We start from the raw sequence: 27,537 nt of genomic DNA on the forward strand, positions 1-27,537 counted from the left end.
CAGATGGTTGTGGAGGTCAAGTCATTGGTTATATTTAAAGCAGAGATTGGTAGATCCTTAATTAATAAGGGAGTCAAAGGATACAGAGAGAAGGTAGGAGAATGGCATTAAGAGGGATAGTCAGCCATGCAGAGCAGAATCGATGAGATGAGTTGTCTAATTCTGCTCCTATGTTTTGTGGTCTTATAGGTGAGGATAGCTAATGTTTTAGCTTTATTTAAAAAGGGCTGCATGGATAAGCCAGGGAACAAGTCAGCCAGCCTAATGTCAATGGTTACACAATTGTACCCAAAGAAGGCCAGTGTGCCAAATGTGCCCTTCATCATTCTCTCCACCTGCGATGCTGCCTTCAGTGGATTAAGCATTTGTATTCCTTGATCCCTCTGTTCCATTAAGCTCCTCAGTGCCTGTACATTTGTAGTATATGCAAGTCCTGGTTTGACTTTCCAAAATATATCATCTTACATTTATCTGAATTGAAATCCATTTGCCAGTCCTCAGACAATTTCCCTAACTGACTAATATCCACCTGTAATTAACAACTGATCCTAATTTTGTGTCCTCCAGAAACTCACTGATCAAGCCTCAAGCATTTGCGTCCAAATCATTTATGTAAGTAATGAATAACAAGAGTCCCTGTTGTACACCACTACAAACCAGCCTCCATTCCAAGAAACATGGTTAGACTGTAGGTGACACCAAATTTACTGGCATAACGGACAGGGATGTTTTTCCATGGTACAACGGGATCTCAATGAACTGATGAGGGCAAGGAATGGCAGATGGAATTTAACTCAGAAAAGTGTGAGGTGTTTTATTTTGAAAACTTACACCAGGGCAGGACTTCCACTGCAATTGTTATGACCCTGGAGAGGATTGTTACAAAACAGGTTACAAAAAATTGTTACAAAAAAGCACATAGGAATATGTGTATATTGTTCCCTGAAATGAATGATTTAGATAGACAGGATGGTGAAGGCAGAGTATGGAAAACTGACATTCATCGCCAGTGCATCAAACAAAGGAGTTAGGACCTCATATTACACAAGTATGTTGTCAGTGAGACCACAATGAATATGCAACAGTTCTGGTCACCCAACAATAGGAAAGATGTCAGTGAGCTAGCAATGGTGCAGCAAAGATTCACAACAAACTTTGCTGTGTGGATTCAGAATTGGCTTGCTCACTGAAGGCATGGAGTGTATTCTGGAGGTATGAGACCAGTGGTATTCTGCAGAGATCTGTTCTGGTACCCCACCTTTCTGAGAATTTTATGAACAACTTGGATGAAGAAGTGGAAGGGTGGGTTAGTTTGCAGATGACACTAAGGTCAGTGGAGTTGTGGATAGTGTAGAAGGTTGTCTAGGTTACAATGGCATATTGACAAGATGCAGAGCTGGGCTGAGAAGTGGCAGATGGGGTTCAATCCGTAAAAATGTGAGGTGATTCACTTTGGAAAGCCAATTTTCAAGTCAGAAATCAGGATTAATGTCAGAATTCTTAGTGGTGTGGAGGAACAGAGGGATCTTGGGTTCCATGTCCATAGATCATTTAAAGTTGCCACATGGGCTGATAGGGCTGTTAAGCAAATGCATGGTGTGTGTTGGCTTTCATTAGTTGGAGGACTAAGTTCAAAAGCCACAAAGTAATGTTGTAGCTCTCTAACATCCTGGTTAGAACACACTTGGAATATTGAGACTGCCTCTGGTCGCTTCATTATAAGTAGCTTTAGAGTTGGTACAGGTTTATCAGGAATATGTCTTATGAGGATAGGTTGAGTTAGCTAGGGCTTTTCTCTTTGGAGTGAAGGAGGATTTGTTATGTTTGCTCTTGATAAAAGACAAACAGTGTAGGTAAAACTCCAGCAATGGGTTCAGCCAGCAAGAGTGCATGCAAGTGACCAATTCAACAACGTCACTCCTGGTTCCAGGGTCAAGTGCCTGCAATGCCCATTGAGAACTGAGGTTCTTTATTATGCACATACATACAGTAATAACACTTTAAAGAAGTGCCCCTTTAAAGAAATGCTATGTCCTCATTATACCATGTCCTCCAAGAAATAATAACACTTTCCAATAAAGATATTTACATTAACTTCAACTGTAATGAGCAAATGCAGACTTTTATTCACTCAGCTAACTTTCCACCTGTCTCTGTGGTGGATTGATGATCTCTTTTGGTCTGGTATTTGTTTCCACAGATGTATTGCTTTTATTCGCTGTATTAATACTAGTGTATATTTGAGAACTCTGATCACTGTGTTCATTTCTTTCGTGTCCTTCTGCCTAGATCCTACCTGTTCGTCTCTGTTCCTGTTCTTGCCGTGTTCACTCCACACCCTCATAATGGAGCCCTACATCCACGTGGTGTGAGTCTTTGCACAAGTTCCAACTGATTCTGTCTCATTTATTTCACAGTGCTCTTTCTGTTGGCTGCATATCATAGACAGCAACTTCTCCTGTTTGTCTTGAACTGTTGCTGTTGTTCTGACCTTTGGGTCAGTGTTCCTTTTTTGTTTCTCATCTTCAACTTCGCAGAGGATCATAGAGATATTCTTGATTTCCATCTTTAATTATAAGTCGACAAGGGGCAGATTTTGAACCAAAGCTGCATGATGTGGAAGCAAGAATGACAACCTCTTCATTATGATCACTGGCATCCTGACTGTCATGCTGGTGTATCTGGATCAGATGTCTATAGACTGTGGTATTCTTGTGCTTCTCTTGCATAATCTCTCTGGAGCTCTCATGGATGCTGTTACAAGTATCCCAAGTTACATCAGGTAAGCATCTGAACCCCTCAAAGACATCTGCACAGCCTTCCATGGGTGTTGCCTGGCGACTTTTGGTCAGTGAAGCCACTATGAAAACTCTTTTCACCAGGATGAGCTTTTCACATGCACTCAGACCTAATATTGGCTGTACTCAAATTTCAGCAATCAGTAGCTTTTTTTTTACTGGTGCCTTCTTTCCAGTATAGCCTGTATTTTTTAAACTTCATTTGACAAATCTTGCTCTTTACTTTGAGAGTCTTGTAATCATTCATGGATAAAAGATTCACCTGGGCTCCATTATCAAGCTTGAATGGAATTACTCTCTCATTCACAGTCACTGGAACAATCCATTCCAATTTACCAGCACCCATAGTCTGCAGAGAATCTACAAAGACTTCTTCTTTTTCTTCAGCAACCGAGTGCACGTTTGTCTTAGTAACCCCAGCCTTGCAGCACTTTGCAAAAGGATTCCTCTTCCCAAAATTATTTGCAGGACTTTCCATCAGCAGGACGCATCTTTGGGATGTGCCTACCTCCCTATTTGCCTTTTTCCTCTGAGGACATTATCTGGGATTCCACAAACTATTTTTTCTTTAACTAGTGAGTCTCTCAAATCTCCAAACTCACAGGACTTATTCAGTGTGTATAGCTCAGCCAAGTATTGGTCAAAACTAACACCTTGTTTCTAGTCACAGGAAAAGAACAAATCTTTCAAATGTGATGTTTTCACTTGGGACAAAATAGTCCTCAAATTTTGTCAACAGAGTGTCCAGTGTAAAGTCTGGCTCATCAATTTAAAAGCTGTCCAGTACATCTTCGCCAATTACATGTAGAAAGATAGATGCTTGCAAGTGTTCATCAGCCCCTTTGGCTCTGTTCATAGAAACATAGAAAACCTGCAGTACAATACAGGCCCTTCGGCCTACAAAGTTGTGCCGGACATGTCCCTACCTTAGAAATGACTAGGGTTACCCATAGCCCTCTGTTTTTCTTTCCATGTATCTATCCAAATAAAAGTCTCATATCCACCTCCACCACTGTTGCTGGCAGCCCATTCCACGCACTCACCACTCTGCAAAAGAAACTTACCCCTGATATCTCCTCTGTACCTACTTCCAAGCACCTTAAAACTGTGCCCTCTCATGCAAGCCATTTCAGCCCTGGGAAAAAGCCTGTGACTATCCACACAATCAATGCCTTTCATCATCTTATACACCTCTCATCCTCCGTCACTCCAAGGAGAAAAGGCCGAGTTTGTCATGGTCCGGTCCTGAGACCGCATTCCGGGTCTTGATCCGGTCCGCGGACTCCGGACTCCGGGTCTTGCAGCCGTCCCTCCCGTCACCCTTAAGCCAATTAGGATCCTCTTGGCTTAAGGAGGCACACCTGTTGCCTATTCAGCTGGCAGGTGTTTATAAGGGGTCCTGGGACTGAGCCCGGGTGGGGTGGGGGGTTGTCCTGCTCTTGACCTGTTACCCTGCTTTGAACCTGTTTCCCTGGTAGGCACTGGTCCTGCGGTTCCGTCTGGTTTGCCTTGCTCGCGCTGTCTGACTGTCTATCCCGTTTTGACCTCGTCGTCCTGTGTTCCACTGGTTGCCCTTTCTTCCCTGTTCTGACCTGTGTGTCATGTTTGTCCTACTGGTACCGTTCGCCCGGTCTTCGTTCCTGTTCGCCCTGGCTTGGAGTACCTGCCGCTAATCAACGAGTTCTGTGAGTCAGTCTTGGAGTCACCCTGACCTAGTCCCTTTCCTACCCCTCGCCCCCATTGGGCAGGTCAGGCCAGATTGCTGTTACCTGATGGGGTACTCTGCCCCTTTTCCTATCCCTTGCCCCTGTCGGGCAGGTCAGGCCAGATTGCAGTTGCCTGGCGGGGGACTCTGCCCCTTTTCCTACCCCTTGATTCCAACGGGTGGTACACCGCACCTGCCCAGGTTTCCTGCGTCTTGCCTCTGTGTCCATGCCTGGGAGACGGCCCTGCCAAGGAGTTATGTGACCCACCCAGAGGACTCTGCCCCTTTCCTGGCGAGGCAGGATCCCAGAGTTCATGGCGAGGCGGGATCCCGGAGCTCATGGCGAGGCGGGATCCCGGAGTTCGAGGCAAGACAGAGTCCTCCGCCAGGTAACAGCAATATGGCTTGACCTACCTGACGGAGGACTCTGTCTTGCCTCGAACTCCGGGATCCCGCCTCACCATGAGCTCCGGGATCCCGCCTCGCCATGAACTCCGGGATCCTGCCTCGCCAGCCTGAACCCCAGTGTTACCCCTGCACGCCACGTTCCCCTTGCACACAATGGTCTCCCCATCTTGTTCTATCCTCTAGCTAATCCTGTCCTGCCCCTAGTACTTCAGTGCCTGCATCCTGCACTTGGGTCCATTCCATGTCCCCTGTGACAGAGTTCACTCAACCTGTTTTCATAGGGCATGCTCCTCAATCCAGGCAACATCCTTGTAAATCTGCTCTGCCCACTTTCTATGGTTTCCACATCCTTCCGATAGTGTTGGATGCTGAATATATATTGAATCGCTGTTTGAAGTGTTTCCAGCTATCAGTTGGATTCCCAGTAACCTGTATTGGTGCGGGAGGACTTAGCTTATCCATGCCCAAATTTTCAGGCTCTTCCCAGAATAACTTTTGGTGATTTGGTGAACAATAGCAGCTTCAGAACACAATGATAAGAAGGCTTTTGGAATGCTTCTTTTTATTAGTCGAGGCATTGAGTTTAAAAGTCAGAAGATTATGCTGCACCTTTATAAATACTGGTTAGGCATATCTGGTGTAGAGTTCTGGTCGCCCCACTGTAGGAACGATGTCACGGCTTTGGAGAGGGTGCAGAAGTGCTTTACCAGAATGCTGCCTGATTTAGAGGATGTCTGCTATCGTGAGAGAGTGGATAAACTTGGGTTGCTTTCTCTGGAGCATCTGAGGCTGAGGAGAGGTCTGATGGAGGTTTATAAGATTATGAAAATTTTAGATAGAGTGGACAGAGAGTGTCTGTTTCCCAGGGTTGAAATGTCAAATACCAGGGGGCATACATTGAAGGTAATGGGGGGGTAGATTTTTTACTCAGAGAATCATGGATGCCTGATATGCTGTTAAAGGCAAATACATCAGAGGCTTTGAAGAGACATTTCAATAGGCATGTGGATATAAGGAAGATGGAGGGATATGGACATGGTGTAGGTAGGAGGAATTAATGTTTGGGTGTTTTGATTTGGCTGGTTTAGCACATTATTGTCAGCTGAATGGCTTGTCCTTGTGCTGTACTGTTCTATGTATATATACATATATGTATAATCACATACATATAGACACATATATACATACACACAAACAAACATGTCACATAATTGGGCAAAGCTTTGATAACTGGGACATTGAGGAGGATGTGAGAAGGGCAGGAGTGGGACGACCTTCAAGGAGGGAGCACAGTGACTGGGTCTCTAGCAATGAGTCTGACCAGAGGGATGAAGAGGACTGCAGTGTCAATCAGAGATTCCACAGTCAGAGTAACAGAGATGAGATTGGTGGCTCCGATCGAGACACCCAGATGGTAGGTGCCAGGGTCAAGGATGTCGGGTCCATGACATTCTCAGGGGAGAGTGTGAGCAGCCAGAAGTCTTGGTGTGTATTGGCACTGATGACATAGATAGACAGGCTGAGGAGGTCCTGAAGAGAGATTTTAGGGAGCTAGGTAAAAAGCTGAAAAACAGGGTAGTAATCTCTGGATTGATGCCTGTGCTACATGCCAGTGAGGATGATTGGGCAGCTGAGGATCTGGTGCAGAGGCCAGGGGTTCAGACTTATGGATCATTGAGATCTCTTCTGAGGAAGGCATAACCTGTACAAAAGGGACCCGAGGGGGTGCAATATCCTTGTGGGCAGGTTTGCTAGAGTTCTTCACGAGGGTTTGAACTAATTTGGCGTGGGGATGGGAAGCGGAGTGATAGTACTGAGGATGAAGTAGTTGGTTTACAAACAAAGGCAATGTGTACTGAGACTCCTAGTATGGAGTGACTGATCATAGGGCAAAATTGCAGTCAATAGGATGAGTTCCATTGTAAAAGTGGACAAAAGAAGGGTGAAGGACTGAAGGTGTTTTATTTGAATATGCCCACTTTACTGACTAAGGTAGATGAACTTGGCATGTATGATGTTGCAGGCATCACTGAATCATAGCTGAAAGAACATCACAGCCGGGAGCTTAACATCCAAGAATACACATTGTATCAAAAAGACAGGCAAGTAGGCAGAGGGGGTAGATGAGACATAGGGTTAGAAGGTGTTGAATGATTGTGGGTAAGGAACTACAAGGGTAAAAAGACCCTGATAAGAGTTATAAACAGTCCCCCAAACAGTAGCAAACGTGCTTTACAAATTACAACCGGTAATGAAAGGAAATGCATGACAAAAGGGCAATGTTATAATGGTCATGGGGATTTCAATGTGCAGGTAGATTGGGAAAATCAGGTTGGTGCTGGATTCCAAGAAGGGAAATTTCTAGAATGCCTGCTGGATAGCTTTTTAGAGCAGCTTGTGGTTGAGCCAACTAGGGGATCAGCTATTCTAGATTGGGTGTTCTGCAATGAACCAGAATTGATTAGAGATTAAAGGGCTTAAGATATAATAACCCTTAGGTGCAAGTGATAATAATATGATCAAATTCACCCTGAAATTTGAGGGGAGGCTAAAGACAGATGTATCAGTATTACCGTGGAGTAAAGGGAATTACAGAGGCATGAGAGAGGAGCTGGCCAAAATTGGTCAGGAAAGAACACTGGCAGGGATGATGGCCGAGCCACAATGATTGAATTTCTGGGAGCAGTTCAGAAGGCACAGGATATATATATCCCAAAGAGGAAGAATTATTCCAAAGGTAAGATGGTACAACCATGGCTAGCAAGAGAAGTGAAAGCCAACATAGGTAAAGCCAACACAAGTGAATCTCCAGATGCTGGAAATAAATAAAAACACAAAATGCTGGCAGAACTCCACAGGCCAGACAGCATCTATGGGAGGAGGTAGTGACAATGTTTCGGGCTGAAACCCTTCATCAGGAGTGCCAGGTAAAGTCAAACAGAGGGTATATAATAAAGGAAAAATTAGTGGGAAGTTAGAGGATTGGGAAGCTTTAAAAAACAAATTAAAGGCAACTTAAAAAGTCATAAAAAAGGAAAAGGTGGAATATGAAAGTAAGTTAGGCAATAATATTAAAGAGGATACCAAAACTTTCTTCAGATACATAAAGTGTAAACAAGAGGCAAGAGTGAATATCGGACAGCAGGGAAATGATGCTGAAGAGGTAGTAATGGGGGACAAGGAAATGGCAGACAAACTGATTAATTATTTGGCATCTGTCTTCACTGTGGAAGACACTAGCAGTATGCCAGAATTTTGAGTGTCAGGGGTCAGAAGTGAGTGAAGTTGCCATTAATAGACAGAAGGTTCTTGGGAAACTGACAGGTAGATAATTCACCTGGACCAGATGGTGTACACCCCAGGGTTCTGAAAAAGCTGAGTGAAGAGATTGAGGAGGCATTAGCAATGATTTTTCAAGGAATCATTAGATTCTGGAATGGTTCTGAAAGACTGGGAAATTACAAATGTCACTCCACTCTTCAAAAAGGAAGAGGGGCAGAAGAAAAATTATAGGCCAGATAATCTGACTTCAGTAGTTGGGAAAATATTGGAGGCAATTGTTAAGGATATAGTTTTGGGATACTTGGAGACACATGATAAAATACGCAGTAGCCATCATGTTGTACACAAGGGAAAATCTTGCCTGACAAACCTGCTGGAATTCTTTGAAGTAACAAGCAGGATTGACAAAGGAGAATTGGTTGATGCTGTGTACTTGGATTTTCAGAAAGCCTTTGACAAGGTGCCACACATGAGGCTGCTTAACAAGTTAAAAGCCTGTGGTGTTATGTTAAGGATTCTAGCAATGGCTGATTGGCAGAGGTAAAGAGTGGGAATAAAAGGAGCCTTTTCTGGTCAGCTGCTGTTGACTGGTGGTGTTCCCCAAGAGTCTTTTTATGTTCTATGACATTGGCTTGGATGACAGAATTCATGCTGTATTGCAAAGTTTGCAGATGATATGAAGATTAGGTGGCGGAGCAGGTAGTTTTGAGGAAGTAGGCTACAGAAGGACATAGACAGATTAGGAAATGGGCGAAAAAGTGACAGACGGCATAGTATTGGAAGTGTATGGTCATGCGCTTTGATAAAAGAAATAAAAGCATAAACTCTTTTCTAAATGGAGAAAATTCAAAAGTCTGGGGTGCAAAGGGACTTGGGAGTCCTTGTGTAGTATTCCCTAAAAGTTAATTTGCAGGTTGAGTCTGTGGTGAGGAAGGCAAATGCAACGTTAGCAATCATTTTGAGAGGACCAGAATATAAGAGTAAGGATGTAATGTTGAGGCTTTATAAAGCACTGGTGAGGCCCCGCTTAGAGTAGTGTGAGCCAATTTGAGCCCCTTATTGTAAAAAGGATGTGCTGATACTGGTGAGCGTTCAAAGATGGTTCATGAAAATAACTCCAGGATTAAATGGCTCTTCATATGAAATGTGTTTGATGACTATGAGCCTGTATTTACTGGAATAAGGGGTGACCTAATTGAAAACTCCAATGTTGAAAGGCTTTGACAGAGTGGATGTGAAAAGGGTGGTTTCTATGGTTTGGAAGTCTAGGACCAGAACACAGCCTCAGAACAGAGGGGTGTCATTTTAGAAAGGAGGTATTTCTTAAGCCAGAGTGGTGAAGCTGTGGCATCTTTACGTCTAATTAAGGCAGAGGTTGATAATTCTTGATTGTTGTAGGCATAAAGAGATACAGGGAGAAGGCGGGAGATGGGGCTGAGAGGGAAATGAAACAGACGTGATGAAATGGAGGAGGAGACTCGATGGGCCAAATTCATAATTCTGATCCTATATATTATGGTTATGACGGGAAGAGTGAAATTGCACATTTTGGCAGGAAAATATGCAATGAAGCATGTTGTCTGAATGCTGAGAGATAAAAGGGGCTGGAGGTGCAAAGAGAACTTTGCATGAGAGTCTATTCTCATGTGTGGATATAATTAGGAATGTGAACAGAATGTTATCTGATGACTGACCTTCAATATGGAACGCGTACGTCTGCAGGTTTATCCGGAGCGCGGGCTTTTTGCTAGGTTGTGGCTAAACCGTTGGAAATCGGCGGTTGTGGAGATGAAGATAAGCCGCCCTCTGTTCTGTCCATCCCTCTGACTGACTCAACCATTTCCCGGCACTCTGACTCTGCCTCCCCATCTCTCACTCTGCGCTTTTCTTTGAAATGTTAACTCTTTATTGGAGGATTAAAGTTCAAAGAAACGGGAGGATTAGGTTCTTGGATAATTATTGAGAATTATACCACCGTATTGAAACCGCTCCGAACATAGATTGATCTATCGGTGTTACATGAAGGGTCTGGAGATGAAATTCCCATTCGCTTCTGATGAGTGCAGTAAGCCAATCAGAGAGCTGCCTTATTCACCAATGAACAGAGAGCAGAAAGAAAAAGCACCGAGAGGAACTGTCAGGTCCCCGGATGGCCGGAAAATGTGAAAATCCCGCCGAAAATTATTTATTGATCTGTAGTCAGCAAAAGTATGCATTTACTCATTACTTCGATCAAGATTTATTTTACTGTAACAGCCCGATCATTATTTAACTCGCAAGTTTGAATGTTTCTGGTTATTGAGCGGCCGGGGTCGCCTATGTATAAAGGTCATGAACTTGTTCTTCTCAAACTGCGAACTTGCAACGTGAAAAAAATCGAATTCCAGCATCTTGCAGACTGTTGTCTTCCCGGGAACATATGGACTCGACCAGAAATGGGACTGGTCACTATGAACTGCATTTATTAAAGGAGATCTCCAAAACGGTAACAGCAAATGGCTGGAAACTTACCCACAATAACCAACTGGAATTTGAGAGAAGCTGTAATGTCTTATTGAACAAAACTCCCACAGAGAAAGGACAGAAGGGAATGGCGTGATTAACAAAAAAGTAGTGGAAAAGAATTGACAGCCCTTTTCCTGCCGGATTGGTGGCTCTGAAAAGAGCCTTTTGTTGTGCTTGGTGCCGAGGTCGGGTTTAGGCGCGCTCCCCGCGGATACGCCGGGCCAGCTGGATGTCTTTGGGCATGATGGTGACTCGCTTGGCGTGGATGGCGCACAGGTTGGTGTCCTCAAAGAGCCCCACCAGGTAAGCTTCGCTGGCCTCCTGCAGGGCCATGACGGCCGAGCTCTGGAAGCGCAGATCGGTTTTGAAGTCCTGAGCGATCTCCCGGACCAGGCGCTGGAAGGGCAGTTTGCGGATGAGCAGCTCGGTGGATTTCTGGTAGCGCCGGATCTCCCTCAGAGCCACGGTGCCGGGCCGGTAGCGATGGGGCTTCTTCACTCCGCCCGTGGCTGGGGCGCTCTTGCGCGCCGCTTTGGTCGCCAGTTGCTTGCGGGGAGCTTTCCCACCGGTCGATTTTCGCGCTGTTTGTTTGGTGCGAGCCATTCTCCTTCAGCAGTCCGATTACAGCCTGAAATATCAGGATTGCAGTGTCGGAGCGAACGCTGGATCTGGCTTTTAAAGAGTTGATGAAGGACCGCCCCGCTCCCTCTGGTTGGTTGGAATGAAGATGTCCATTATAGGGTCCCAGCGGTGTGATTGGCTGCCTTTCCTTAATCAGTTTGACGCTGCCCGGCGGTGGGGGTGGGGATTATTACTTGTGACCAAATATGGAAGCTGGTGACTGAGGGTCACTGTTCAGCCAATCTGACTGCAGAGGTTGGATCACCGGTCAATTTCAAATTGCCCGCCAATTTCTAGAGCAACTGTGACTAGTTAATGACAATTAATACAATCGTAAAATATCAAATTCCATATTGATTTAATTTATCGTTTTTAATTCCCTCGTTTTTCAATTCTGCCGGAAACGGGAGGTCAGGCAGAAAGGATTGGGATCGATTTTATTTACTGCATTTACTAAATTGTTTCGGTGAGAAACAAAGCCGCAAAAAATACAGGAATCTACACTGAACTGAAATGTCTATAGAAACATCAATTGCAAACAACTAATTCTTTCTCTTCACGCTCTAAGTCACTGCTCAAAGATAAACCGATTATCACTGTCTCCTTTTAGACACAGCGCCCTGACCTGCCCGAGAGAGACGGTGTCGGAGTAACAGAGCGGAGAGTCCTCTCATCTTCCAGCTCCGTCGCAATACTCCAACCGCTAATTTCCAACGCTTAATCCGAATATAGATTGGAAATACAGTGCTCCGCGCAATCCTCCAGAAGCACGAATCCTTCACTGAATCAGATTTCATATCACCGGCATATATCCTGAAATTTATTAACTTAGCGGCAGCAGTACAATGCAAAATATAGGAAAAAGTAAATAAGTAATCAATTACAGTAAGAATATATGTGCATATTAAATAGTTCGAGTACAAGTAATGCAAAAAGTCATAGCATGTTACCGGGTAATTTCTGTATCATGTTTCATCCCTCTCCAGTCCACGCCCAGAACCTGCACCTTCTCCTCACAGATAGCAGTTTAGTCATATTAACCATTAACTGGGAAACTTCCATGTTGGGCTTTGAGCTGTGAGACAGGGATTCTCTAGCAGTGCCACCATCTCCCGGCATCAAGTGAGAAAGAAACGGCCTTTGAACGGAGACTGAAGCGGAACACATCCATGTCCGATTGAGCCTCGGTCCGAATATCCCATACTGTGTTTTATTTCAGTTACTAGGGAAGGAACAGGAACGGCAACGCCGAATGTCAGCGGGGCACCGGGGATCGCGGGTTTTCTGGAAACAGTTCGTACTGGCATCTAAACCGACCAGTATCTGGAATCGCGCGATTCAGGATTAGCTCTTTTCTGGCAGATGTGGGTGGCTCTTAAAAGAGCCTTTGGGTTCGGGTCTTTAATGTATTTACTTTTTGGCCGCTGTCTTCTTGGATTTCACAGATTTTGCCTTCGGCTTGGGTTTTGCCGATTTCTTGGCCGCCTTGGGGGCTGCGGCCTTCTTCGGGCTCTTGGACTTCTGCGTAGTCTTCTTGGTCGCTGTTTTCTTAACTGCCGCTTTTTTAACCGCAGTTCTCTTAACCACTTTGCTTTTGGCGGGAGATTTCTTGGCACCTGTTTTCTTGGCCGCAGGTTTCTTGGTCACCGTCTTCCTGGTCTTAGATACCTTGGTCGCTGGTTTCTTCACTTTTTTCACGACTTTCCCGGCGCTTTCTTTTTTAGGGACCTTCAAGGAGCCGGAGGCACCTTTGCCCTTAGTGTGAACCAGGGAGCCGCGATCCACTTTCCTTTTAATGGTCAACCTGATCTGACTTTTCAGCTTTTGCACATCGACGCCGCTGTCCGCCAAACTCTTCTTTATCGCGGCTACAGACACCCCTCGCTGGCTGTGGCAATCGGCCACAATCTTGTCGATCTGTTCTCCCAGTTTGGGACCGGCTGACTTTTTCCGGACGGCCGTCTTCTTCTTCTTGGCAGCCTTGGGTGTGGCGGCGGGTGCCGCCGGTGGAGCCACTTCTGCGGTCTCGGTCATGGTCGGAAACTCTGCACAAACTCTCTCGAAGTGAGTGAGAAATGAAGCGAGAGGCGGCGGTACAGAGCAATTTAAAGGCAGGGAGCGGACGGGGCGGAGACATCCTGCAGTCAGCTCCCGGCCGTTCCGTCTTTCTGTGTTTCTCTCTGCTCAAAAACTCTCCGATTCCAATCAAACTCGGACATCCCCAAGACCCAGACCGCTCTCTGTCTGTGCCCGAGGCCGTATTCTCTACTGCAAAGGAAGTTTGGCCCAAATTAAAGGCAGCGGTTCCCATATATACCGGTTTCCCTGCTGCACTGCCCTGGATTTCTCCCGCTATCTTCGACATGTTCGCTGTTTTCCGACTGAAATATTGAAATCAACTAAAAACTCGGGGTTAATTCCCACTTTGGGACTCCTCTGGGGAGCTGTGCCATCCCGCAGCAGGCAAATTGTTTTATTTTCTATAGGTGGGGATGAAAAATCCAGCGATGTGACCGGACTCACAAACACAGTGATACCAGTCTAAGCCGTCAGGCCTCTTTCACTCTCCCTGACTCGCCGTTCAGATCTGTACATCCACAGCACCAACAGTTGGCCCGGTGCTCAGTTCCCAGCACAGGTTTTCCTCTCCGCTCGACCTGCTCTCCGGATTATCGCGTGTTATTCGTAGATTCCCAGCTGAGTAACACCCCGAGGCCGGCGCTCCTCACAGCCCTGATCCCCAGATTAGGGTTCGGTTCATCTCCGCTTTACATGGGCTACATTTTCGGCTCAAACAGGAGACCAAGACCGTTGCGGTCTCCAGCTGTTCGATCAACAATCTGGGATATAATTGACCTCCCTACTTATTTGTTCAATTCCTCAGTTAATCTCCCAAATCTGTTCTAGTCCTTGAAGAGGTAACCCAGAGACTTGATGAGGGTATCACAGACACATCGTGTTAGAGACGCTTCATTCAGAAGAAAAGCATCAATGAAGTATAAATTAGACACAGTCCGCATGGAACTGCAGTCTGGAAGGTTAGATGACATGGGATCCAGGGAGAGGTAGAAGTGGATAGATACTCGGCTCCACGTTACGAGACAAAGGGTGATGGTTGAAGGTTGTTTACGGGACTGGAGATCAGTGAGCAGTGACGTGTTACAGGGATCGGTGCCGGGCCCATTGCTTTTCATCATTCATATAAAGAAATCGGATGAGAGTGTACATGACATGGATAGTCAGTTTGAAGATGACACTAAGCTAGGTGGCGGAGTCATAGAGCAACACAGCGCAGATACCATGTCGACACAACCTCGCAACTCCCAGATTAAATGCCCTGACTGACACGTCTTTCACTGCCCGGTCTGCCAGTGATGCCACTTTTCTCAAGTCTGAACAGAGAAATGCCATTTTTATGCAGAGATTGTCTCTTTGGATACAGATATTGATCAAATATGTACACTTCTGAATTCCATCATTTAAGTATCAATCATAATACGTAGTTCAAGAGTTAATAAACAATTAACTCTGCATGTTATTTGCCAGTAATACTAGAGAATCAATAAAATAACTTTCCACAAACTGCTGTTTGTGCAACAATCCTGCGTTTACATCTTTATCTTGATATTCTTGGTCACCTTGGTTCTGAAGCTTGAACAGAAACGTGGTACAAAGTGAAGCACAGCTCTCAAAGATTTGGTTCCGCCTCTGACTGTACAGTGTCTGACAGTAAACCAACTCCAGTTAAATGAAGGTGTGCTCGGACACAGTGTCTTCTACAGCCTCAACCAAAGATGTAATAATATATTCAGTATTCTGTCTTTTAAAGTAATTTTTTATGACCACAAGACAGTGCTGGACGTTAAGAAGTTAAAGTACCATAGGGCTACCCCCATGAGTGAGTTGCTTGTCGGCAGAGAAAGTGAAGGAGCTGGACTTGATGTGAGTTGTGCTGCTGACTGAATCAGAGAGGTGTTGGAGAGATTTGGTGCACCAAGGTGCGGTGCTGCCTTGTAGTGAGTAAATCTCTTAGTCACTTTTCTTGCAATCACAAGACCCCTTTAGACGTTGTTAATGTGGAATGCTGCAAGACAAATTTGTTCTTTGGTTTATTGGTGAGTATTGGGGGAACAGTGTGGGCTCGATCAGGCCTCAAGCTGCAGTGTTGCCTGTTTATCGTCACTCTGGGGAGGTGTCAGAGTTGAACACTCCACTGGAAAGCCAGAGGCAATGTGACAAGGTGTCCGTGCTGGAGTCAGAGTGACTCCACCGCCCCCACCCAACCCCCATTGTTCGCTCAGCAGAAGACAAGTGTGAGGTGGCTCATTTTGGTAGGTCAAGTATGATGGCAGAATATAGCATTAATGGTAAGACTCATGGCAATGTGGAGGGTTAGAGGAATCTTGGGGTCCGAGTCCAGGTTGCACAGGTTTACTCTGTGGTTAAGAAGGCATACGGTGCATTGGGCTTCATCAATTGTGGGATTGAATTTAGGAGTGGAGAGGTAATGTTGCAGCTATATAGGACCCTGGTCGGACCCCACTGGGAGTACTGTGCTCAGTTCTGGTCACCTCACTACAGGAAGGATGTGGAAACTATAGAAAGGGTGCAAAGTAGTTCAATTTTTTCATTTGCTATACAGCCAGATAATACAACAAATGTCTGACACTTCAGTAATAGTATTACTTACATGTAGGTATCGATTTCAAATGTCAAGAGTAACAAAACTACAATTTAAAAGTTACATTTTCTAGATTTAGCATGAGCAAATTTGTTGATAATACTGGAAATGTCTATCTCATGCAGAAGTTCATGTTCAATGCTCATCAGAGTGAGATTGTTCAATCTGTTTTGACCCATGGTGCTCATTAGTGCATTTTTAATCCTTTTCAGTTTTGAGAATGAGCGTTCTCCACTGCATTTGGTAACCATGAATAACAAATAGATGCTCAAGGCATTTTCTGCATTTGGAAAACATGACTCCAAAGAATTGTCAGTTATCAAACGGTACAACTGTAACTCTACGAGGTCTTGTTTGGCGCCAATATGAGAAGCAAGATCAGCTTTCAACAGTTCAGTAAACTGCACAAATTCTTCATCAAGACTTTCTTCCAGATATGATTTAATAAGATTTGATGACCTCTTTATGATCTCTTCAGGTGTAAATGACTGAAGGAATCCAAAAACACCTTTAGATAAGCTTTCTGTCTTTTTGACAGGGCAAACTCTCCATAATGGCAAGAAACGTTCGGCTTTTAAACTTCCAAGAAGGCGTTTGAGATTCAACAAGTGGATCAAGAGTGCTGGAACTACTGAAATCACCATACGCGCGATTTTGCTTGTGCTTTCTTCGATTTTGCTGTTGATAATCTTCACGCTTAGTCAGATCCTTGGCTTTTTGCTCGATGTCTGAAAAAGTAGACTGCATAGCTTGAATATATCCACGCAAGGATTCATGGCGTGCACAAGCTGTGTTCAAGTCTTGGCCAGAAGATTGCAAAGAAGCACTGGTCATTTGAAAACGCTGTAATACTTGATCCCACAATATGACCATTATTTCTGTTTCCAACTTCATGGTTGAAAGTAGTCCATGAGCCTGTTGTCGACACTCTGCCTTCTGATCATTGTTATTTGAAATGTCATCCAAGACTTATTTTATTGCAGAAAAGCTGTGTAAAAGTGCTTTTGCTGCATCTACACGAGCTGACCACCTGGTATCTGACATTCTTTTCACAATGGGCAAATGAGCACCACCATCAGATAATGCAGCAGAAAGGAAACCCCACCGATAAGTAGAAGCAGAAAAAAATGTGTACAGGCTTTCTACAAATTGAAAGAAAATTAAGGCTTCTTGACAACATTCAGTAGCACATTTTCCAACCAAATTTAGTGAATGTGCAAAACATGGAATGTAATCCACACACTCATTCAGCTCTTTAATTCGTGCTCGTAAGCCACTATACTTGTCACTCATGTTGCTGGCATTGTCATAATTTTGACCATGGCAGTCTTTTATATCGATTTCATTTCCCTTTAAAAAGTCAAGGAAACTTTGAGTGAGCTGTTCAGCACTATGACCTTCCACGTCCAAAAACTTCACAAATCTTTCAACTGGTCCAGACGGCACAACATAGCGCGCAGTCAAAGTCAGCTGGTCCACATTAGATATATCTGGAGCAGAATCACACCGATAATGTGATCCAGTATGATGGATCCAATCAGATTGATGAGTTCCTCACATGTTGTTTTAGTTAGGTTTGATTTACGTACCCTTCCTTGGTTTGCATGAGCATTTATCTGCTCTGCCAGAAAAGGGTCAAACTTGGCCAGTAATTCTAACAACCCTAAGTAATTTCCATTATGAGGACAGCCAACAGTTTCATCATGACCACGAAATGAAAGGCCTCGTTCTGCTAAAAACTTTACAACTTCAATTATTCGCTCTAGAAGTTTGCGCCAATACTTTTGTTCGGTCTCCATTTTTTTCCCCATAAGGTGGGAATCGACACGTTTAGCTTTGCTTTTGTGCATCGACAGTGAAATTAAAGTTTGTCTACGAGACTCATTTCAATTGGGAAATACAGGTTGAAATCAGTCTAATCCGATCTTGTATGTTCCTGAGCTGGTTCAGACTACCTAAAATCAGGGAAAAAAATGAGCAATCATGAACTGGTTTAGGAGCAAGCTAAGGAGGTGCCCAAGCAGTTTGGAGCTCTAGCAGCCAGACCTAATGGATCCAGTTACCAGGTACTGTGTGAGGAAGCACACAACAATATTCAATAGAATTGACACCAAACCGCCCTACTTTTCTGTTCAATTCCTCAATTAATCTCAGTTCCTTGAAGAGTAATTTCGAGTTCCTTGAAGAGGTAACCCAGCAATTTGATGAGGTCATCATAGACACATCGTATTATATCATTCACAAGAAAAGTATCAATGAAACATAAATTAGACAAAGTTCCCATGGAACTGCAGTCTGGAAAGCTAGGTGACATGGGAGTCCAGTGAGAGGTAGAAGTGGATATATATAATCGTCTTCATGTTCGGAGACAGGGGGTGATGGTCGAAGTTTGTTTACGGGACTAGAGATCAGTGAGCAGTGACGTGTTACAGGGATCGGTGCCGGGCCCATTGCTTTTCATCATTTATATAAAGAAATCGGATGAGAGTGTACATGACATGGATAGCCAGTTTGAAGATGAGACTAAGCTAGGTGGTAGAGTCATAGAGCAACAAAACGCAGATACAATGTCGACATAACATCTAACTCCCAGATTAAATGTGCTGACTGACACGTCTTTCACTGCACGGTCTGCCAATGAACAATGCTCTTGTTCTCCTCAATCCCTCTCTCCAGTGACACTCCCTAGTTCCCCACCATTCCCTGGTTTGACTTTCCAAAATACTTCATCTGAATTGTAATCCATTTGTCAATCCTCAGTTACACTTCAGTAAGTCGGCAAGATCTCCCTGTAAACATCTTTACTATCAAAAATACCTCCTTGTTTTTGTCTTCAACAAACCTTGTGTTTTTTTAATATGGCATTTATACTAAAAAAGAATAACAAGTGTGCCAACACTGACACCCGTGGCACATCACGAGTTCCCAGCCTGGATTCCTCACACACACAAAGCCACGCCAACTCCTCCCAGTCAGACTCCATCTGTCCAACTACTGGTAGATTCTGTCCTTCACAATCCCCTCCAATAAATTCCCTCACCTGATGACAGGCTGAGTGGTCTGTAGTTCCCTGGCTTATCCTTGCTGCACTTTTTAAACAATTGATTGACAATAACACATTCTAGCTTCAGCAGCTTCACCAGTGGTTAATGATGAAGCAAGTGTCTCCACAAGGGCTCCATAATTTCCTCTCTATTCTCCCACAAAGTCCAAGGAAGCCTGTCAGGCCCTGGGCTTTTACCCATCTTAATGTGCTTAAAGCTGCAAATACCTCCTCCTTGGTAATATGAATGTCCTACAAAAGTGCCACTTGTTTCTTTTATCTCTTGAGCTATGATTTTCTCCTTGGTAAACATTGAGGAGAAATAGTCATTACAAATCCCACCCACCTCCTGCAGCTGAAGATCTGGCGAGCTGTGCTGATCTCTAAGGAGACCTAATCTCTCCCTAGCCACCACTATAGCTGAAGAACCTCTTGGGAGATTCCTTAATCTTACCTGCCAGATCCACCTCAAACCTTCTCTTTACCCTCTGGTTTCCCTCCTAAGAGTATTGTTCATCTTCTAATAGTTATCAAATGATGCTAACCTCCTAAATGAAATGTATATTTCCTTTTGGTCTTGACCTTAACTTCAATATCTCTCGTTAGCCAAGGATGCCAAAGCTTGCTAGGTTACCTTTCATCCAAACATTCTTGGACACTTGCCGTTCCACCTATAAACATTTCCCACTTGACATTCATTCCTTATCTTTCATACAGTCTCTTCAAATTGACCTTGGCTAGATCCAAACTCCACCAGCATGACCCTGCTGCAGTTTGCAGCCCTAACCTGTGGAGCTGACCTATCCTATCCCATCACTAATTTAAGCTAACAGCGAGACTGAAGAAGGTATCAGAAATTACAAAGGAGTCTTGGCCAATTGTGTAAATCAGCTGAGGAATGATAAACGGTGTTTAATACAGATGAGTGAGGTGTGGTATTTTGTGAAGTCATATCAGAGAAGAACTTTGTTAATACAGTCCAGTCTATCAGAAATATGAGCCTCCCTTCCATTGACTCCAGCTGCATTTTCCACTGCCCCAGGAAATCAGTCATGATAATCAAAGATCCCTCCCACCCCTATCATTCTCTCTTCTTCCCACTTCCACTGGCCAAAAGGTTAAAAAAAGGAATGAGAATACACACCACCAGGCTCAAGGACAACTTCTGTTCAATGGATCTCTTGTAGGTTAAAAGATGTACCTCGATCTGTCAATTTATCACAACATGACCCTTGAGTCTTATTTGTCTACATAGAACATAGTACTGCAGTGCACAGGCCCTTCTGCCCACGATATTATGCTGTACTAATTAAACTAGTAATTAAATGTTGAACTAAACTAATTTTTATTCCATATACAATGGTGTTATGCCTCCATTCTCTGCACATCCATGTACATCATCTCAGATGCCTGTATTATACTAATCCCCATCACAAACCATGGCAGTACATTTCAGCTGTCTACTCTCCACTCTCCATGTCAAATAATTTCCCTGAACCATACATTTGAACTTTCCCATACACATCTTAAATTCTTGTCCAGTCATATTAGATATTTCCTCGCTGGGGATATTGGCTGTCTGCTCTGTTCATGCTTCTCATAATCTAATAAACTCTGGCAGATCTCCCTGAAGCTCTATCTCCCCGGAGAAAACAACCAAGTTTGTCTAAATTCTCCTTATAGCACATGCCTCTAACCCAGGCAACATCCTGGTAAATGCACTCTGAACTGTTTCCAAAGCCTTCAAATCTTTCCTATAATGCAGCCACCAGAGTTGAATAACGTATTCTGGAGGAGGCCTAACTAGACTTTTACACTCTATTCCACAGGAGGCCTAGACTCTACTCCAGATGAGGCCTAACTATACCTTTGGACTCTTTTTCAAAGGAGGCCTAACTAGTCTTAAAGATTCCATTCCAGATGAGGCCTAAACAGTACTCCAGATGAGGTCTAACTGGACTTTTAGACTCTATTCCAGTGGAGGCCTAACTAGAGTTTAAGACTGTTCTCCAGAGGAGGCCTAGACACTACTCCAGATGAGGCCTAACTATTAGTGTCTATTCCAAGGGAGGCCTAGACAATACTCCAGAGGAGGCCTAACTCGACTTTTAGACTAAGTTCCTATATATTATCATTTCAGAGGAGCTGTCCTGGGTCAGCACATAATTGCCATTATGAAGAAAGCAATATAGCACCTCTACTTCCTTAGGAGTTTGTGGAGATTCGGCATGACATCTAAAACCTTGACAAATGTCTATAGATGTTAAGAGATAAGTGTGAGGTGCTACATTTTGGTAAGAATAATCCAAATAGGACATACATGGTAAATGGTAGGGCATTGAAGAATGCAGTAGAACAGAGTGATCTAGGAATAATGTTGCATAGTTCCCTGAAGGTGGAATCTCATGTGGATAGGGTGGTGAAGAAAGCTTATGGTATGCTGGCCTTTATAAATTAGAGCATTATAGGAGTTGGGATGTAATGTTAAAATTGTACAAGGCATTGGTAAGGACAAATTTGGAGTATTGTGTACAGTTCTGGTCACTGAATTATAGGAAAGATGTCAACAAAATAGAGAGAGTACAGAGAAGATTTACTAGACTTACGTGGGTTTCAACACCTAAGTTACAGGGAAAGATTGAACAAGTTAGGTCTTTATTCTTTGGAGCGTAGAAGGTTGGTAGAGGTATTTGAAATTATGAGGGGGGTAGATAGAGTTGACGTGGATAGGCTTTTTCCATTGAGAGTAGGGGAGATTCAAACAAGAGGACATGAGTTGAGAGTTAGGGGGCAAAAATTTAAGGGTAACACGAGGGGGGAATTTCTTTAATTAAATTAAATTTCTTTAATTTTACTCAGAGAGTGGTAGCTGTGTGAGCTTCCAGTAGAAGTGGTAGAGGCAGGTTCGGTATTGTCATTTAAAGTAAAATTGGATAGGTATATGGACAAGAAAGGAATGGAGGGTTATGGGCTGAGTGCGGGTCAGTGGGACTAGGTGAGAGTAAGCGTTCGGCACGGACTAGAAGAGCTGAGATGGCCTGTTCCCATGCTGTAATTGTTATATGGTTATATATGTGTGGTGGAGAGTATATTGACTGGTTGCATCACAGTCTGGTATGGGCCCTTGAATGGAAAATCCTACAAATGTAATGGATACAGCCCAGTCCATGATGGGCAAAGCCCTCTCATCAATTAAGCACATCTACATTGAGCAGTGTTATAGGAAAGTAGCATCCATCATCAAGGACCTACACTACCCAGAACTGCTTTCTTCTCACTGTTACCATGAGGAAGGAGATACAGAGGCCTTAGATCCCACACCACCAGTTTCAGGAACAGCTATTACCCTTCAACAGTCAGGCTCCTGAACTAATGTGGATATATTTTCAAGGATTCTACAATTCATGTTCATGGCAGTATTATCATTACTTGTTTCTTTTTTGTATTTGCATGATTTGTGTGTAGTTTTTCATTGATTTTATTCTATTTCTTTGTTCTACTGTGAATGGCTGTAAGGAAATTAAGCTCAGGGTATTATCTGGTGACATATACATACTCAGACAATAAAATTAACTTCGTACTGTACAAGATGTTGGTAAGATTGCACTTGGGGTATTGTGCAGTTTTGGTCCCCTCGCTACAAGGACCAATGTGATTCAGCTGGAGAGGGTGCAGAACACATTTGCAAGGATGTTACTAGGATTGGAAGGCTCAAGTTATAAGGAGAGGCTGGAATAGGCTGGGATAGGCTGAAATGCAGGGAAGTGAGGGATATATTTAAAAAGATATATTAAATCAAGAGGAGCTTACATAAATATAAATCCCTTTGTAGCATCACGCTGTGTAATATCCTCCAGTATCTGTGACCCTCTGAAATGTCTGCTGCCCTACATTTGTGGATCATTTGCATCCTCACTTCCTTTTATCAGATTGGAGGCCTGTGACCAGTGGTGGGCTGTAGGGGTCTCACAAGATCACAAGACAAAGGAGCAGAAGTAGGCCATTCGGCCCATCAATTCTGCTCTGCCACTCCACCATGAGCTAAAATATTCTTCCATCTAGTTCCAATTTCCGGCTTTTTCCCCATATCCCTTGATACCCTGACTAATTAGGATCTGTGCTCTGTTGTTTGTCACAGGCATTGATGTTTTGGATAACAATGTACATGACATGATTAATAACATGGTAGAGAACACCAAAGTTGGTGGTGGTCTACTGGACAGTGAAAAAAGTTATCCAAGTGTACAATGAGATATAGACCAATTAGGAATGTGGGTTAGGAAATGACAGATGGGATTGAACTGAGACAAGTGCATGGTGAAGAATTTTGGTCATTTAATTCAGGGCAGGGCTACATAGCAAATGGCAGGCAGGGCTCTTGAGTGTTGTAAAACAGGGACAGAGTGGTGACACAGATAGATAGAGTGGTGAAGAAGACATTCAGTGTGTTTGCCTTCATCAGACAGAGCACTGAGTTTAATACCTTGGATGTCATGCTACAACTGTACAAGATGTTGGTGAGACTCCACTTGCTGGACTGTGTGCAGTTTTGGTCACTGAGCCACAGGAAATATGTATTTCATCTGGAAAGGGAGTAGGAATGATTAACAAGGATGTGACTGGAGGGTTTGAGTTATATGGAGAGACTGGATAGAATGGGTCTGTTTTCCCTGGGGTGCAGGAGGCTAAGGGGAGACCTTAAAGAGGTTTATATAACCATGAGGGATGTAGATAGTGTAGATGGTCACAGTCCTTTCCCCCAGGGTGGGAAATCCCAAAAATAAAGACCATAAGTGTATTGGCAGAGGATAACGTTTTTACGGGACCTGAGGGACAACTCTTTCACACTATTGATGGTGTATGTAGAATAGGCTTCCAGAGGATGTTGTTAAGGTGCATGGATTTTCAATATTTGAAATACATTTGGCCAGGTACATCAATAAGAAAGCTTGAGACAGAGGCTAAAGTCAGGTGATTGGGTCTAGGTCAGGTGTGTAACTTGGTCAGCAGGGATGAACGGAACCAAAGGGCGGGCCTATTTCTGTGCTGTGTAAATCCATTTGAGAAGTCAAACCAAGTCAGGATGGACACAATAAATGCTAGGGAACTGGGGAGTGTTGTTGAATGGAAAGATCTTGTGAGTTCCTGCACCCTCTGGTAGCTTATTATGAATTATTGTTTACTGCTTATGGAGAATAAATTTTGTTTATGGCCATAAGACTTGGGAGCAGAATTAGGCCATTTGGGCCACTGTGTCTGCTGTGCAATTTGATCATGGCTGATCCATTTCCCTTTCAACCCCTTTCTCCTGCCTTCTCCCTTACCCTTTCACACCATGACTTATCAAGAATTTATAAACTTCCACCTTATATCGACCCAATGACTTGGCGTCCACAGTTGCCTGTGGCAATGAACTCCACAGATTCACCACCCTCTGGCTAAAGAAATTCTTCCTCATCTCCCTTCGAAATGGACGTCCCTCTATTCCTGGCTGTGCCGTCTGATCTTAGATTCCCCCACTATACAAAACATCCTCTCCACATCCACTCTATCTATGCCTTTCAACATTCAATAGGTTTCAGTGAGACCCCTCATTCTTTTTAAATTCCAATGAGTCAAGGCCCAGAGCTATCAAATGCTCTTCATATGATAAGCCTATCATTCTCAGAATCATTTTTGAGAATCTCCTCTGAACCCTCTCCAACGTCAGCACATCCTTTCTTAAATAAGGAGCTCAAAACTGCTCACAATACTCCAAGTGAGGCATCTGCATTGTGTGATAAAGCCTGAGCATCACACTCCTTGCTTTTATATTCTAGTCCCCTCAAAATCGATACTTCTGGGGCGCTGGAGGGTGACTTGTGTAGCAGCAGAACTCTCAATGGATACGATTAAATATTCTCATTTCAGCCTGATACAGCTAAAAAGCACAACTGCTTTCAATGTTAGCACAGTCAACAAAGATGTCGTAATGCATTTCAACAAACTACTGCTGCTTAAAACTGACGAAAACAATGCTGATTGTAGATGGATTTAATATATATTATTTCTGTTTTTGCATGATTTTAATGTATTCAATATGCGTATGCTGTAATTGATCTACTGATTTTTTTCTCTTCTATATTTTCTTCTATATTTTTCTCTTTTTATTCTACATTGAACTGCTGCTGCTGAGTTAGCAAATTTCATGACACGTGCCGGTGATAATAAACCTGATTCTGACATTACATTTGCCTTCCTTACCCCCGGCTCAACCTGCAAGTTAACTTTTTAATGAATCCTGCACAGGGATTCTCAAATCCCTTTGCACCTCAGATTTATGGATTTTCTCCCCATTTATAAAATAGTCTGCACTTTTATTCCTACTACAAAAATGCATGACCATACACTATATTCCATTAGCCACTTCTTTGCCTATGCTCCCAATCTGTCTTAGTTCTTCAACACTACCTATCCTTCCACCTATTTACATATCATCCACAAACTTGGCCACAGAGTCATCAATTCTGTCACCCAAATCACTGACATAAAATGTAAAATGAAGCAGACCCAAAACTGGCCGCTGCAGATCACTACTAGCGATCTCGCAGAAAAAGTCCCCTTTATTCCCACTCTTTACTTCCTGCCAATCAGCCAATGCTCCATCTTTGCTATTATCTTTCCTGTAATACCATGAACACTTACCTTGCTAAGCAGCCTCATGTGTGAGACCTTGTCAAAGACTTTGTAAAAATCCAAATTCACCAAAAGCGTGATTCTCCTTTGTCTATCCTGCTTGTTATTTCCTCAAAGAACTGCAACAAATTTGACAAGCAAGATTTGCCCTTTGGAAAACCAAGCTGATATTGCCTCCAAGTACCCTGACACATACTTAATATTGGATTCTAATATCCTCCCAGCCACCGAAGTCAAGGTAAATGGCCTATAATTTCCTTTCTTCTGCCTCCCACCCTTCGCAAAGAGTGGAGTCACATTTGCAATTTTCCTGCCCTCCAAAACCATTCCAGAATTTGTAAATGTGGAAAGGTTATTGCTGATGCTTCCACAATCTCTTCAGGCACCTCTTTTAGAACCCTGTGTGTAGTCCATCTGGTCCAGGTGACTTATCTACCTTCAGAGTTTGCAGCTTCACGGGCACCTTCTCCTTAGTAATAACAACAATACTTCTACCCCCTGACACTCTCAGATTTCTGGCATTCTCTCATATCTTCCACAGTGAAGACTGACATAGAATACTTCTTAATTTTATTCATCATTTCTTTATGTCCCACCCCTATCACTCCAGCATCATTTCCCAGCAGTTCAATACCCATGCGTGTCTCTCTTTTACTCCTTATATACCTGAAAAAAACTTTTTGTATCCTCTTGAATTTTTGGCTAGCCTACCTTCATATTTTATCTTTTCTCCCTTTATGGTTTTCTTAATTGCCTTTTGTTAGTTTTTAAAAGCTGCCCACCCCTCTAACTCACCAGTAATTTTTGATATGTTTTGCTTTTATGCTGTCTTTAACTTCCACTGTTAAGCATAGTTGCCTCAACTTCCCTTTAGAATACTTCTTCATCTTTGGGATGTATCTTTCCTGTACCTTCTGGATTTCTTCCCAAACACCAGCCATTGATGTTCTACCATCATCCCTGATAGTGTCCCCTATCAATCAACTTTGGCCAGCTCCTCTCTCATACCTCTGTAATTCCCTTCCCTCCACTGTAATATTGATACATCTGATTTTAGCCTCTCTACCTCAGAGTGAAGTCCATTGTATTATCACTGCCTTCTAAGGGTTCCTTTACCTTAAACTTTCTAATCAATATGTATAAATTGCATTAACACACAATCTAGAATTACCGTTCTCCTAATGGGGTCAACCAGAATTTGCTCTAAAAAGCCATCTCATAGGCATTCTACAAATTCCCTCTCTTAGGATCCAGCACCAGTTGGACTTTCCCATTCCACCCCCATTTTGAAATCCATCATGATTATCGTAATATGGCCTTTTTTTACATGCCTGTTCTATCTCCCATTGTAATTCGCATCCCACATTTTAGCTACTGTTTGGAAGCTTATACATAACTCCCATCAGAATATTTTTACCTTGCAGTTTCTTAACTCTACCCACAAGGATTCTACATCTTCCAGTCCTATGTTACCTCTTTCTCAGGATTTGATTCTATTTTTAACAGCAGAGCCATGTCACCTCCTCTGCCTACCTGCCTATCATTTTGATACAGTGGGTATCCTTGGATGTTTTGCTCCCAACTATGATATTCTTTCAGCCAGGACTTGGAGATACCCACAACATCGTACCTGCTAATCTGTAACTGTGCTAAAAGATCATCTACCTTATTCATATACTGTGTGCATTCAAATATAACACCTTCAGTCCTATATTCATCACCCTTTTTGATTCTGTCTCCCACTGCACTTTATCTCATCCCACTGACTGCAATTTTGCCCCATCATCTGCCTGTCCTACCTCACAGTCTCACTATACAC

The 27,537-nt window shown here is 43.4% G+C and overlaps 2 protein-coding genes across 2 annotated transcripts; both read right to left on the bottom strand.

The window, feature by feature from the left end:
* Window positions 1-10,861: 10,861 nt before the first annotated feature.
* Window positions 10,862-11,372, bottom strand: LOC140719111 (histone H3). Its single transcript, XM_073033494.1, has one exon. The coding sequence runs from the start codon at window positions 11,299-11,301 to the stop codon at window positions 10,891-10,893; it is 411 nt and encodes a 136-aa protein (XP_072889595.1). The 5' UTR covers window positions 11,302-11,372; the 3' UTR covers window positions 10,862-10,890.
* Window positions 11,373-11,660: 288 nt separating this feature from the next.
* Window positions 11,661-13,403, bottom strand: LOC140719109 (histone H1-like). The gene has a single exon (XM_073033492.1). The coding sequence runs from the start codon at window positions 13,351-13,353 to the stop codon at window positions 12,730-12,732; it is 624 nt and encodes a 207-aa protein (XP_072889593.1). The 5' UTR covers window positions 13,354-13,403; the 3' UTR covers window positions 11,661-12,729.
* Between the last annotated feature and the right edge of the window lie 14,134 nt (window positions 13,404-27,537).

Source organism: Hemitrygon akajei, chromosome 31, assembly GCF_048418815.1.
Source record: "Hemitrygon akajei chromosome 31, sHemAka1.3, whole genome shotgun sequence".
In the NCBI taxonomy this organism is placed as follows: Eukaryota; Metazoa; Chordata; class Chondrichthyes; order Myliobatiformes; family Dasyatidae; genus Hemitrygon; species Hemitrygon akajei.